Source organism: Mus pahari, chromosome 2 (genome assembly GCF_900095145.1).
Source record: "Mus pahari chromosome 2, PAHARI_EIJ_v1.1, whole genome shotgun sequence".
Lineage (NCBI taxonomy): Eukaryota > Metazoa > Chordata > Mammalia > Rodentia > Muridae > Mus > Mus pahari.
Window position 1 is genome coordinate 137188757 of NC_034591.1, and position 13815 is coordinate 137202571.

Consider the following 13815-nt stretch of genomic DNA (forward strand, 5'->3'; position numbering starts at 1 on the left):
AAGCCTCCCCAGAGCTGCTTAAGCTGCAGCCTGCTTGCCAACTATCCAGACAGGGGCCCAGAGCATCAGTAAGCGCCTGTGGGGGAGGAGAAACCGATTATCAACTTTATTGTACCACGGAGAAAAAGTGAGCAGTAACAGAAAGTGCTTAATCCTTCTGGGAATTCTGGCTAACTGGTCAGGAATTGACCTTGGCAATAATTAGGCCATCAATGACCCCCTTCAGAGAATGTTAAAAAAAAAAACCCTCAGCTTTGTTTAGAGAACTCCTGTGGGTGGAACCAGCTGTTTGCATAAAGCTTAGCTGCTCCTCAGCACGTTCAGGACCAGATCTCTGGCGGGGAGCAGGGTGCAAGGCAGCCAGGTCCCCAGTCCTCTGCAGCATGGGGAAGCACAGGCTCCCAAGCCTGGCCCTGCTGCCTCTGCAGCCGCTGCTGCTGCTGCTGCTGCCGCTGCTGCTGCCCACAGATGCCTCAGCACCACAGAAACCGTGAGTCCCCCAGAACGCCGGAAGCTTGAAGTTATGGCTTCTGCTTACTCGTTTTTTCTTTCTTATAAAACTATGGCCTTCTTTCTCATTTCCCAGGTTCCTTTGTACAAATCCTCCTCACTCATTATTCCTCCTCATCTCAGTTTTAATCATTTCTCTTTAGCTCCCTGGATTTCGGAATATCCAAACTCCCCCATGACACACAGAACCTTTCTAGGTACTCTGGTCTCCAGAACCTCCTGTGGCTCTGTTGAGACTTTGCCCTTGCCTCTTCCTTTACATTCCTCCGGCCCTTTGATAAAACAAAGACAGGCGCTTTGTCTGAGTGTTTAAAAATCTCTAGGAATGATTTCAAATGTTGATGTTGATGCTGAAAATGTAAACGACTTTTGTTACAGGAAAAAAAGAAAAACCCAAAACAAAAAAACTATTGTGCGAATCAGTTATTGATGAAATCTGGGCTTCAAAGAAACGAACCAAGGAGAGCAGACAGGCAGGCAGGCAGACAGACAGACAGACAGACAGACGTCTGGAACAGTATTTTGGGAGCACTGGCTCTGGGTGATTTCGAGCAGGTCATACAAGAAAATGTACCAGAAACAGTGACAAAGACATAGTTATTGGGGACTTTTTCTTAGGACTTATATTTACACATAAGACAAATGTTACTTGTTTAATGAGGAATATCCAGCTAAAGGTGAGCAATGTTCATGGTGGAAGAAGAGCACACACAATTCTCAGTAGAAATGTGCTTTGAAAGTATCTTAATTTTACATCTAGTATGTATGAATTATGAATATATTTTAGTAAGTTATATACTAGAACTTCTGAAAATAATCCAATCATAAGAAAACATTTAACACTTACAAATTTATGGTCACACATATAAAGGAAGAGTTACTGTTAAATTTATATACCCACAGGTAATATTTCATGTATATGTATATATATATATATATATATATATATATATATATATATATATAAATGATAGTTGTTCATGAGATATTTTTAAGCATAAGGAAATCATAGTATAAACTTCTGGATAGTAAGTGGCACAGAAATTAGAATTTTTTGAGCATTACAAAAAGAACCTACACATTTTATTTATTTATTTATTATTTTGTTGTGGTTGTCCATTTGTTTTGTGATTGTTTGTTTTGAGACAGGATTTATGTTAAGTATGTCTGACAGCATTGAACTTATGGAAATCCTCCTGTCTCAGCCTCCTAAGTCATGAGCCATATCTCTCAATATCTATTGTTAAGTAAGTGACACTACCTATAATATTTAAAATTCTATGGACCAGTTAAAATCTAACTTAAGTGAAATCAAGCCTTATTTTAGGGTATCAAAAGAGTTTACTGTTTAAAATTGTAATAAAAGAAGTTAACTTGAGAGTACATAAGAGTTGGGTGGAATTTAAAGACATTCCTGAGGGTTGCTATTTGAAACTGGAGTGTCGGTCTTTAGTGATACATGATTGATAAACGGTCTGCCCTGTTCCTGAGTTTCCAGAGACTGGATTGCATTTAAATGGAGCTTTTCTCTACATTTGGAAGGGCAAACTCATATGATGCAAACATCCAGGCTAGGTAACCCACAAAGACTTAGTCGTCTGCAACCGCAACCAAGATTCTCAACTAGTGACTCTTGTTTTTGTGAGGTTCAGCTTTCTTATTTGTAAAATAGAAGCATGTTCTTGATGTGGAAGTTTTGCAAGCTTGCTGAATACATATGCATGCTTTCTTCACCCCCACTGCCCCCTCAACAAAGATGTTCACTGGTAGGTGGGCATGGTAGGAAATTCTTAGGCCATCCTTTACCTTCTCCTCCTGAATAACTAGGGAGGATGATGGTGGCACTGTGATGGCACATAGAGATGCTCATAGCAATAACCCCGTCCCACTCCTCTAACTGCCTTCCTCCTTCCTCAGAATCTACATGGTGATGGTTCCTTCCCTGCTCCACGCTGGCACCCCTGAGAAGGGCTGCCTCCTGTTCAGCCACCTAAATGAGACAGTGATGGTGAGAGTTTCTATGGAGTCTGTCCGTGGGAACCAAAGCCTCTTCACTGACCTTGTGGTTGACAAGGACTTATTCTACTGTGCCTCCTTTATCGTGAGTCAAGGAGTCCCGGGTGGAAGGTTGGAGGTGGGAAGGGTATCAGTGAACAATGTAACTATGGCAACCAAGTGTAGGGACTAAGGATCAGCTCATCTGTTTCCAACTACATATTATAAGCATATTGAGAATAAATCCAGTGACCAAAGAAAAATTCTATTTGTCAAAAAAAAAAAAAAAACCAACAACAACAAAAACAGCACACAGTAGAAAAAGGGAGAAATGTGATTTTTAACATTAAAATTCCTTTTTTAAAGTTCATAGAGAGAACTAGTTCAAGGTTAACCATGAGCCACCAGTGGTGGTAGACAGGCATACCTCAAACTCTTTTAGGAGTAAAAATTGTAGAAATCACCCTGAGCGGTAGTCCAATCTATCGTTAGAGCTGGATGCATGGGGAATGCTTACAATCTAGTACTACCAGAATGCTTTCTTTTTCCATAGCATTAAGACTCTGTATCCCTGATAACACAGTTAGTGTATAATTACCTGGTCAAATACAGTGTGCGACCGATTCAAGACTGTGCTGATTTTCTATATAAATCAAGGTGAGATGTTCCGTCACGACTCTTCTTATCAATGGACCTTATACTTGGGTCTTCCAATCCATAAAGTTTAAGAATCCTGCCTATGCCAACTCCCCAGAAGAGAAGGGAAGGAGGGACGAAATCAAGAAAAAAAAAAAAGATCCCCATAGAGATGCAGAACAGGGAGAGGAGAAAGGCTGCAGAGACTCTCTGGGTTTTCAGACTCTCTTCTGTAATTTAGGTCCCACAGTCTTCATCCAATGAGGTGATGTTTCTCACTGTCCAAGTCAAAGGACCAACTCATGAGTTCAGGAGGAGGAGCGCGGTGCTGGTCAAGACTAAAGAGAGCCTGGTCTTTGCTCAGACTGACAAGCCCATCTACAAACAAGGACAGACAGGTATGGTGAGGTCCACAATCAGGACAGCATCAACAAGGAAACTCCTCTTTTCCTGCCTGTCCCCCAGAGTTCTATGATCCTGGTTCCTTAATAGCATTTATTGCCCACTGATAGGACTGGTCAAGAGCTCAGGCTCATCAAAAATATTTCTATTTCAGTGCGATTTCGTGTTGTCTCATTGGACGAAAATTTCCACCCCCTTAATGAATTGGTAAGTCTCCTACTATTTGTACAAACTGGCTGGAACCCGGGTTGGATTGTACAGGGAGGAGGGGTTGGAGAGTGAAGGAGTGATTTCTCACATTGCAATAGCCCAGGGTCTTCATTTAAAACATTCTCCCAAGTCAAACAATAGGGAACACGTTCTGTCCTGGTCTGGCACTCAGTTGCTTGTCATACATTTAAACTTACTCTCCGGTTTCTAGCTAGGAAAAGTAAGAAAATAAACAGTGGATAGCTGTCTGAGGATCTAAGTTTGTTTTGGCTTAAAGAGTGAATGTTGCTATGAAAGAAGTTGGGGTGTTCAGTTTATTCCTTTGTGAGGATTCACAAATCTTCCTGCCACTATGTGGGCGACAGACCAATTCTCCATTCTCAGCACCACATCTTCCCATCTTACAAAGACTCAGTTCTCTTTTAACTACAAAGGCAAGAAGAAAATGCCATGCCCTTGGCTTCTCTGTCTTTCACCCATACATCAACTCACACAAATTCATGTTGGCTTGGAAAGATGCCATTTCTTACTACCCGAATTGTTATTCCTTGCCCAACATGTGTAAACAAAACCATGGAGGTAAGCTTTATGTTTGTCTCTCAGCTTCTGCTTATACTCTACCTGAAATCAAATATAATATTCACTACTCTCTCAGGTTAACATGTATGTGTGATATCAACTCTCTCTCTCTCTCTCTCTCTCTCTCTCTCTCTCTCTCTCTCACACACACACACACACACACACACCAAACCCTATATATGATGCCAAACACATCATATATAGGTATTTTTTCTTTTTTTGTTCACTCTTTTAGAATGAGGACAGACAGACATATTGTTCTTTTCTGTACTGCTCTGTTCTCGCCATCTAGAATGGCACACAACATACAGCTAGATATGTAGTCAATATTAGATTTGTAAATGGATAAACTTTGGCAGTAGAGATGCTATTACCATCCCTTCTCATTCTTAGAAGCACCCAGTAATGCATATAAACAAGCGAGTCCAGGGCTAGTTACTTGCAGCTCAGAGGATATGCTTGTCAGGGATGCCACAAGCCCTTGGACAATATTAGCAAACCCTACTCCTAACAATAGTACACAATAAGTATCTATTACCCATGGCCTGCTAAGTTCTTAATACTACCTATTAATTGCTTGAAATGAGTTAATTAAAACAAGTTTTAAAAAATTTTATTTGTAGAATACATTTACATATATATATATATATATATATATATATATATATATATATATCAAGAGAGAGAGACAGAGAGAGAGAGAGACAGAGAGATACATATTCTATATGTGTTGAGTTAGCCCATGTAAACTAGAATTGAGAATACTTTCTTTTCTTTCAGATTCCTCTACTGTACATTCAGGTGAGTAACACCAATATTCTACAATTAGAGAAAAAGCATCTATTTCAGAGGAAACCTTCTTTGTGGACTACTTACAACATGCCAGTGACTTTAGGGGAGGGGGCCCAGTCCATCCAGGAATGGGTGGTTGGAACTCGCCTGCCCTCTGAGCCCTTTTTATTTGCTCTGTTTATGACGAACATGGAAGTTGCCATAGAATTCTTTCATAATCTCTGATGTTCTTTGCACTTCTATGAAATATGGCTATTTATTACAGGATTCCAAAAAAAATCGCATTGCACAGTGGCAGAATTTCCGCTTAGAGGGTGGCCTCAAACAGCTGTCCTTCCCCCTCTCCTCAGAGCCCACTCAGGGCTCCTACAAGGTTGTGATACGTACAGAATCAGGCAGGACCGTCGAGCACCCCTTCTCTGTGGAGGAATTCGGTACGGATCGTGGGAACATCGCTTTTCATAGCTGAGACCTTTAGAGCTCAGAGGTGGTGTTTGTTTAGATTTGTTCAGTTTCCTGGCGATGGTTTCAAGCTCAGAGTAGAACCAATTACATTAAAGTCCAGTGGGGCATGAGTGATTTGTGAATCAGTTTCATATAGTTTGGTTGTTTGTAGCAATGCTGAATGACCAAAATAAAATACTATTTCAGTAGTGAGAGTGGGAAAGGGAAAGGGAAGGGAAAGGAAATGGGGGGTGGGAAGGAGAGAGGGGGGAGGGAGGGAGGGAGGGAGGGAGGGAGGGAGAGAGAGAGAGAGAGAGAGAGAGAGAGAGAGAGAGAGAGAGACTCTAAGGTTATAATAAACTGTCATAGTTCCTTAATCAAAATATTTACTTGAGAATGAAGTGAGTGTGGAGAAGTTGGAGAGTGGTGTCACCTTTACAAATGCCAGAATATCATTAGAGAGCTGCTGTGAAGGACTAGGCAATACTAAAGCCCTCAGATCTGAAGAGCAGCCACTAACCTCCTTTACTGTGGCCCACAGTGCTTCCCAAGTTTGAAGTGAAGGTTACAGTACCGGAGACAATCACCATCCTGGAGGAAGAGATGAATGTGTCGGTGTGCGGCCTGTGAGTTGACAAGAGTGAAAACAACTCTTTGAAGCAGATTCACCGTTTGAGATAGTTGGGATGATTTCCCAGGAGCAGGGGCCACACGGGAACTTTGAGTGTCCCCAACAATAGGCCATTCTTCTCTTGTTCTTCTGTTGGGTTTCCTTCTTATTTTCTTTTATATCCTTATCAACATTTCTATAACTGTCAGTGAGGTGGGGGCCATTTACAGAGAAGCTACGTGGCTTGGATTGACTTTACAAGTGAGGAAGCTATACACACATGCGCACATACACACAGACACATGCATGCACACATATATACATGTGCACACACATGTGTGCATACACACATGTATACATGCACACACATACACACAGAGACACTTGCACACATGCACACATGTACACACATGCACACATACACGTGTACATGTACACACACTCACACAAGGATGCTGTCTTTCCCTTAACCATAAGTGATAGCAATACTCTAAGGAGGGAGGTAAGTAATCTGTGATTATAGAGGAATTTCAGTCAGTAACAGACTTGACCTTGCAGACTGTGGGTCAAAGAGCAGATTTGGAGTTTAAATTATGCTTTAGTCATCAGACTGCTGCAGGCCTGTCACCTCCCTCTCTTTGCACCATTTTCACTTAAAAATTGAACATGCTCTTAGGATCTTAGGCCCCCATTCTATACTGTAGTGACAGTAATAGTACAGGACCCAAAAAGACTAGTGCTGCCTTGAAACCATACATGTGACACACATGCTATCAGCTGCTTCAGACTAGCACTGCCTTGACATCATACATGTGACACACATGCTATCAGCTGCTTCAGACTAGCACTGCCTTGACATCATACATGTGACACACCTGCTATCAGCTGCTTCGGAGTAATGGCCACAAAGTCCCCTGCAACTGCTAATCAGTGTTTTTGCAAACGGATACAGAAGATACTTCAAATAGGGAAAGCAAAGGCTCTTGAAAACAAAACAGTCGCTAGTAACATTTGTCCCACAACACTATTGGCTTCATAAAAAGTTACAAACATATACATAGAGATTTGTACCGGGGATGCATCAAGCAGTCGTTTGAATTTTTAAGTAGTTTTGAAAACATCTGTAGTTCCTACTAAGTTTCTTTGTGTGTGTGTGTGTGTTGCCATTACTTTTCTCTTAAGAGTGTGAAATCATGCATCGTCCCTCACGTATGGATCTTAGCTCTTAATGCTCATGAGTGCATATAAGGGGGGGGGGAGCGTGCACATATGCTGTGAGGCTCGGACCCCATGAGAAGGGAAAGGAAAGAGCACGGGTGGCAAGAAAGTGGAAGAGGACTGGGAGGGGAGGCGACACAGGGGACGAAGGGAACGGTGAGGAGTTGGGGGGAGAATCCAAAGATGCTGTTCAAAAATTTGATGACACCAAATGTGTGTCATAATTTAAAATTTTTAAATAAAAGAATTATCTAACCTTTGTAACAAGAACACCATTATTTAGACTATACTGAAAATTTAAATTCAAGAACTGAATATGGTGGCATATGGCTGTAATCTCAACCCAACAGAAGTTGAGGCAGGAGGAGGATGAGGTCAAGGCTCCTCTAGGCTATAGAACTATCTCAGAATAAATTCAATTATAATTTTAAAAAAATTAAAAATACCAGACAAAAGAAAAGTGCAGTGAGCCCCAGCATGTGGCGTGAAGGTTTTCTGAGTCAGAGCTCGTCTGCCTCCGGTGGGTAACGAGTGGCCCCCCTGCACAGGGCAGAACGGAACCCTGAGAATGAATGTGCTGTAGCTGAAGAGGACTTACAGAAGGAAGAAACAGGGGTGTCCAGTGCTTGCTTTGAGTCATTTGGCAACATTCTAATGACAGATACACCTATGGGAAGCCTGTTCCGGGACGCGTGACTGTGAACATTTGCAGAAAGTACAGTAATCCCTCCAGCTGCTTCGGTGAAGAATCCCTGGCTTTCTGTGAGAAACTCAGTCAACAGGTAGGCTCATTGACAGTGTGGTGCTAAGGCAGGAGGAGAATTTTATAATATTTCTAAAAAATTAAAAAATAAACAACTTAGCTAAAAATCATTACGTGTCTTTTGCGATCGCCCAATGTATGTGTTCTGGAATAACACAGAAATTGAGCCGTGCAAAGATTTCCCAGGTATCTGTAAAAGGAGAGAAGCCCAAAGCTGTGCATCCTTCAAATCACCTTGACCCTGAAGAGTGGCAGCTCTAGTCTCTTTCTAGAAGCAAGAGCCTATTAAATTGCCCCATCTAGATGCCAAGGCAATGATCCAGGGAAGGCCATCAGATAGCTGACCAATCACCAGCCGTCTGCTGTGGGAGGGATCAGATAGGTGACCAATCACCAGTGTCTGCTGTGAGAGGTGACCCAGCATTTGGTGAAATGCTAGGTCTCAATTGTGGTAAGATTACCCGAAACCATTAGTGTATTTCTCAATCATGCAGTGTCAGGCAGTGAGAAATTGTATCTGTCAATTATACACAAGATACTGTGGTAAAATTATCGTTAATTAGTCCCTAGGCAGTGCACATTATGCCTTAGTATAATAGGAAATGCCAGATTATTTTATCATTCCCCCTAAATTCTACCAGATTAACCATCAACTGATCTGTACAGTTTAATATGCACCATTATTTTCTCCCTTATCAGCTAGACAGCCGCGGCTGCTTCTCACAGCTAGTGAAAACCAAGTCTTTCCAGCTAAAGAGGCAAGAGTACGAGATGCAGCTTGATGTGAACGCCAAGATACAAGAAGAAGGGACAGGTTGTGTGTTGCAGGGGTGTGGGAGAAGACTATGATATGGATTGTTGCTTAGCCCAAATTATGAACTGTAAGGAAAGAGATAATTGCATAAGAAATTTGCGGACATCAGCCTTCAACAAAAGAGTATCTCTCCTTCTGCTTCAGGTGTGGAAGAAACCGGAAAAGGGCTTACTAAGATTACAAGAACTATAACGAAACTATCATTTGTGAATGTGGATACACATTTCAGACAAGGAATTCCTTACATTGGGCAGGTGAAGTATCTTTCAATTCATCAAGCCATGTGCTATCAAAACTTACATTATAGGCATAAAGTCTGCTAAAATTATACCTGGTTAGCCAAAGGAAAAAATATTGTACACACACACACACACACACACACACACACACACACCATAACCAAATGTCTATGATCTAACCAAAAATTAAAGTTAACAAAAAATGAATGCATTTGTCTTAAAGTTGTATATGAAGTCTATAAAATCACCTGAAAGATGTATCAAGTTGAGGTTTCTAGCCTTTGCAATGACCTAATGACCTTTCTCGAAGACCTGTGACAAACTTTCCATTGTGATTTTTTTTAAAAACTGTTAGTAGATGTTTTAATGAGCCTTGTAACTCATTACAGAGGTGAGGACTGTATCTATCCCCGTGTGTAACTTCTGTGTGTTAGGGTTTCTAATGTAAAGGTTGCTTCACTGTGGAGGCTGTAGAAGACAGGCCTAGACTTAAATAAAATAAGAGTACATTGTAGAAGGCTCAGTTAAATGGCAGAACATACTCAGAAACTAAAATCCTAAAATTTCCTAAAAATCAAAGTGTAGTCCATTTAAAAGTTCTCAGAAGTCTTTACAACTTAACACTGGGAAATAACGTCACTATCTGCTCCAAGACTGTCTCATCTCAGTAAAAGACAGAAGTATGGAGTTGTCTACCCATTCTTGGTTTTCATGTGCAGCTGACATCTTCATGATAGATTTCATTGATATTTAAGAACTCTCATTCATATCAGCCTGGGTTTTTTTTTTTTCTGCTACTAAATATATGAGAGAATTCATCTCATCATTATACACCGTTTGCACATGATTGAAATTGCACATCCAACTTTATAAATATGTATTATGTGTCAATTAAAATTAAAAAATTTCAAGGTAGCATACAGTAAAAAAAAAAATGTCACCAACTTCATAATATGGACTGGGTTGTTTCATTTATTTGTTTGTATGGCTGAGTTCAGTATTAACAATAGCTTGGTTTAAAACCTGATATAATTCTGGCTGTGTCTCCTCAATTTTACCCTTGTCATATGGGAGGCACATCATAAAGTCTGACTACTCTCCAGAAGGCTGACCGTCCAGGATGAGAAACAACATTTACAAGTCACTCAGAGAAGCAAGTGGCACCTGTATCAGAACTCTGCTTGCATACAGAATGCTATGTTATAATATTAGGCCAAAGGAAATTATCTTGTCTACCATGAGATAAATGTCTGCATCTCAAATTAATTTGACTACTGAATTAAATTTTCTATCACTATATAATTCTTATATAATTCTGTGAGTCTTTGCAAACTAGTCACAAGGCATCTGTGAGGTCACTCCTATGTATTCTTGTTGCTTTTTTATCTCTTTACACCATTATTTATCTTCCTAGAGTTATTATATGTTTATTTAGCATCCGTGCCCTTTTACCACACTGTAGACTCCTGATGATATCCACAATGCCTGGGACTGTGTGCATGCAATGCCTAGGGATAAACCTTTGTTTTTAATCTTCAGGTGCTCCTGGTAGATGGGAGAGGCACCCCTATTCCATATGAAATGGTCTTCATTGGAGTTGATGAAGCAAACCAGAACATAAACACTACCACTGATAAGAATGGCCTGGCACGGTTCTCCATCAACACTGATGACATCTTGGGCACGTCCCTAACTGTCAGGGTGAGTGTAGAGAGAGGTAGGTTATAATGGCATGAACAAGTCTTGGAAACTAAATTTCCACCTAAAGAGATGAAATCTCCAAATTGTGTTGTATGGAAAGAAAACAGCCCCATAACTTAGAGACAATTTAAGGTCAAGTTTTAGTAAGAAAGTAATATTGTGACTAAATATGGGTGCTCTATTATATAAGATGGTACATGCACTGTGGAAAATATTGTACCAGTTTCTCAAAAAAACAAAACAAAACAAAACTAAACTAAACTAAAAACAACTAATGTTTCTATAAAATTTAGCAGCTTTACTCTTATGTAAATATTATTGTTCACCCTACTGTCCAGTTACAAGATCATAGCTAATGATAATGTACTGTATATTTCAAAAAAGCTATAAAAAAGTATTTTCAATGTTGTTACCATAAAATAATAATATGTTAGCAAATAGGATGCTTAGTCTGATTAAAATATTATGAAATTCAGAATTACAGAACACATTCACTCACACACCTAAGAGAGGCCTGGGAAGGACATCAGGTAATTCTCCCACTTGGCTCTAGTCAGTACTTTTTTTGCAACCATTTTCTCTAGTCCATGAGGCTACAGTGTTTCATTTATTCATCAAAGCCAGTGGGGACTAATCACCAAAGATGTGACTCCCTCGTGAAGCAGTTACTACTATGTTTTCTCTCCCTGCTGAGGTTCCATAGCTCTAGCGCCTATCTGCACTGGCAAAGCAGCAGAGGCATTTTTCAAACCAAGTAGGCAGCAAGACACATGGCTCAAGCTTTTCTCTTCTGATTTACAAATACCAAACTCGGGACGTTAGGTGGGGGAAAGCCACAAGCCATGCCTATATTTACGACAGAGAAATAGAATATGTGCCTCTCTTACTTTTACTGTAATGGAAAAGACTTGTAGCTGCTAGTGAAGGAGGAGGAGTAAATCTGTGTAGAACGTTGTGAGGACAGCGGATCCGCACACATGATCCAGCAAAGTGACACTGGTTTTCTAATTCCTTAGGCCAAATACAAGGATAGCAATGTCTGCTATGGATTTCGATGGTTGACAGAAGAGAACGTAGAGGCTTGGCACACTGCCAACGCCGTCTTCTCACCGAGCAGAAGCTTCGTGTACCTGGAATCCCTGCCCGATAAACTGCGCTGTGAGCAAACCCTGGCGGTCCAGGCTCATTATATTCTAAATGATGAGACTGTGCTGGAGCGGAAGGAGCTGGTCTTCTACTACCTGGTGAGGAGGGAGGTCACCCCAGTACTGCCTACACATAAAGCTCTCTGGGGGTAAGGGGCGAAGAAACTATGCACATCACCACTTTGACTTCTTTTCAAACTTATTCTTCTTATGTATGTGTGTATCTGTGAATGTTTTTGCCATGTGTGTGAGTGCCCAAGGAGGCCAGAAAAGAACATCTGACCCCGCTAGAGCTGAAGTTCCAGATGACTGTGAGCTGCCCGGCATGGGTGCCCGGAGTTGAATTTGGTCTTTTGGAGGAGCAGCACTGCTCTTAACTGCTGAGCCGTCCCTCCAGTCCCTGGCTTAACACTCTTGTTTGTTTCTAGAGTTTGACTTCTCCTGGGGCCAATCATTTCCAGCAGTGGCTCAATAAGCCAAGCATGTAGAGCAGAACGGAAGATAGCAGACAATGTTTGTTGGAAAATTTTTAATTTCCTGTTTTGCAGATGATGGCAAAGGGAGGCATTGTTCTGGCGGGGACTCACAGTCTGCCTGTGAAGCAGGGACACAGTGAGTATGGCATTATCTTCTCAGCTCTGCTCCGTTCTGACCACCTGACCTTAGGGCACATCAGGATGCTTCCAGGGGGGCTCTTTCTGCATCTACTCAGAGTGAAGAGGAAGCCGGGAGGAATGGAGGCTTCCTTTGTCATCCTTTATCAAATAGTTTCTTTTGTTCTACTATATTTTACTTGGGTTGCTTCAAACATTAATAGGGCCACAAGGATATGGTAGCTATTTCACGTTTTTCAGCCAGAAATATCTGTGCACTCTCTTATCAACAGGAAAGATATTTTAGAATTGTGTAAATGGAGAGGAGGAAGAACTTGGGGTGCTTTCTACTTACCAGGTTAATAAACATTTAAAGGTTTCCCCCATTCTGACGGGTTCTAAAAACCGACTTACTAAGAAAGCTACAAATGGGCACTTCTTTATCTCTTGGTGTGGCAGATCCAAGAATGTTTAAAGCAAACACTACAGTGTCCACAGGCATCAACGCTAGCTTCCAAGGGAGTGTAGATCTCCACTTCCGGAGAAAAGGATAGGGCCATGTTTCAGGGAGGGTAAACAGGGCATACGTGTAAATGCAGTATATTAACCTCCTTTTGTCAGGCCTCACAGCTTCCGACCCCTCCCCTAATGTGAGGATTAGGAATGATTGTTGGTGAAGTCAACACCTCCACTCCGTTAGATAGCATTTGAGGCTAGTGTCAGCCAGCAAAAGCTCAAAAGGGATGAGAAAACATATATATGATTTATATAGGAGAGGGATTTTGTATAATTGTCTTCCCTAGAGTCAGAATTCTGCAAGGCAGCGAAGCATCTGTTGTGTGCATTATGTCCACTAACAGTAGCTGTGATTGGCCAGGCAAGGTGCCCAAACTGGCTCTGTGTGTAATAAAGTACCCCTCGTTTTCACTCTGAACATGTCTAACCTGTGGTTGCCGCCTCTCATCCTCCCTGCTCCAGAGAAAGGTCATTTCTCCATCCTCATCTCCGTGGAGACAGGCCTGGCTCCTGTAGCTCGACTGGTCCTTTATACCATTCTGCCCAATGGAGAAGTGGTTGGAGATACTGTCAAATACGAGATTGAAAACTGCCTGGCCAACAAGGTGGGTCCTTCATAGAGTAAAAATCTAGCACTTATAACGAGAA

At 41.3% G+C, this 13815-nt stretch overlaps 1 protein-coding gene across 1 annotated transcript in view; it reads left to right on the plus strand.

The window, feature by feature from the left end:
* The first annotated feature begins 276 nt into the window (after positions 1-276).
* The window catches only part of A2m (alpha-2-macroglobulin), a 44492-nt gene continuing 30953 nt past the window's right edge, over positions 277-13815 (plus strand). The window contains exons 1-14 of the mRNA XM_021190161.1: positions 277-490; positions 2428-2611; positions 3383-3539; positions 3698-3750; positions 5113-5133; positions 5390-5558; positions 6110-6194; positions 8058-8178; positions 8859-8973; positions 9118-9227; positions 10752-10913; positions 11930-12157; positions 12607-12670; positions 13630-13772. Coding sequence (XP_021045820.1) covers positions 384-490; positions 2428-2611; positions 3383-3539; positions 3698-3750; positions 5113-5133; positions 5390-5558; positions 6110-6194; positions 8058-8178; positions 8859-8973; positions 9118-9227; positions 10752-10913; positions 11930-12157; positions 12607-12670; positions 13630-13772 — 1719 coding nt within the window. The 5' untranslated portion in view covers positions 277-383. The remainder of the gene's footprint in view (positions 491-2427; positions 2612-3382; positions 3540-3697; positions 3751-5112; positions 5134-5389; positions 5559-6109; positions 6195-8057; positions 8179-8858; positions 8974-9117; positions 9228-10751; positions 10914-11929; positions 12158-12606; positions 12671-13629; positions 13773-13815) is intronic.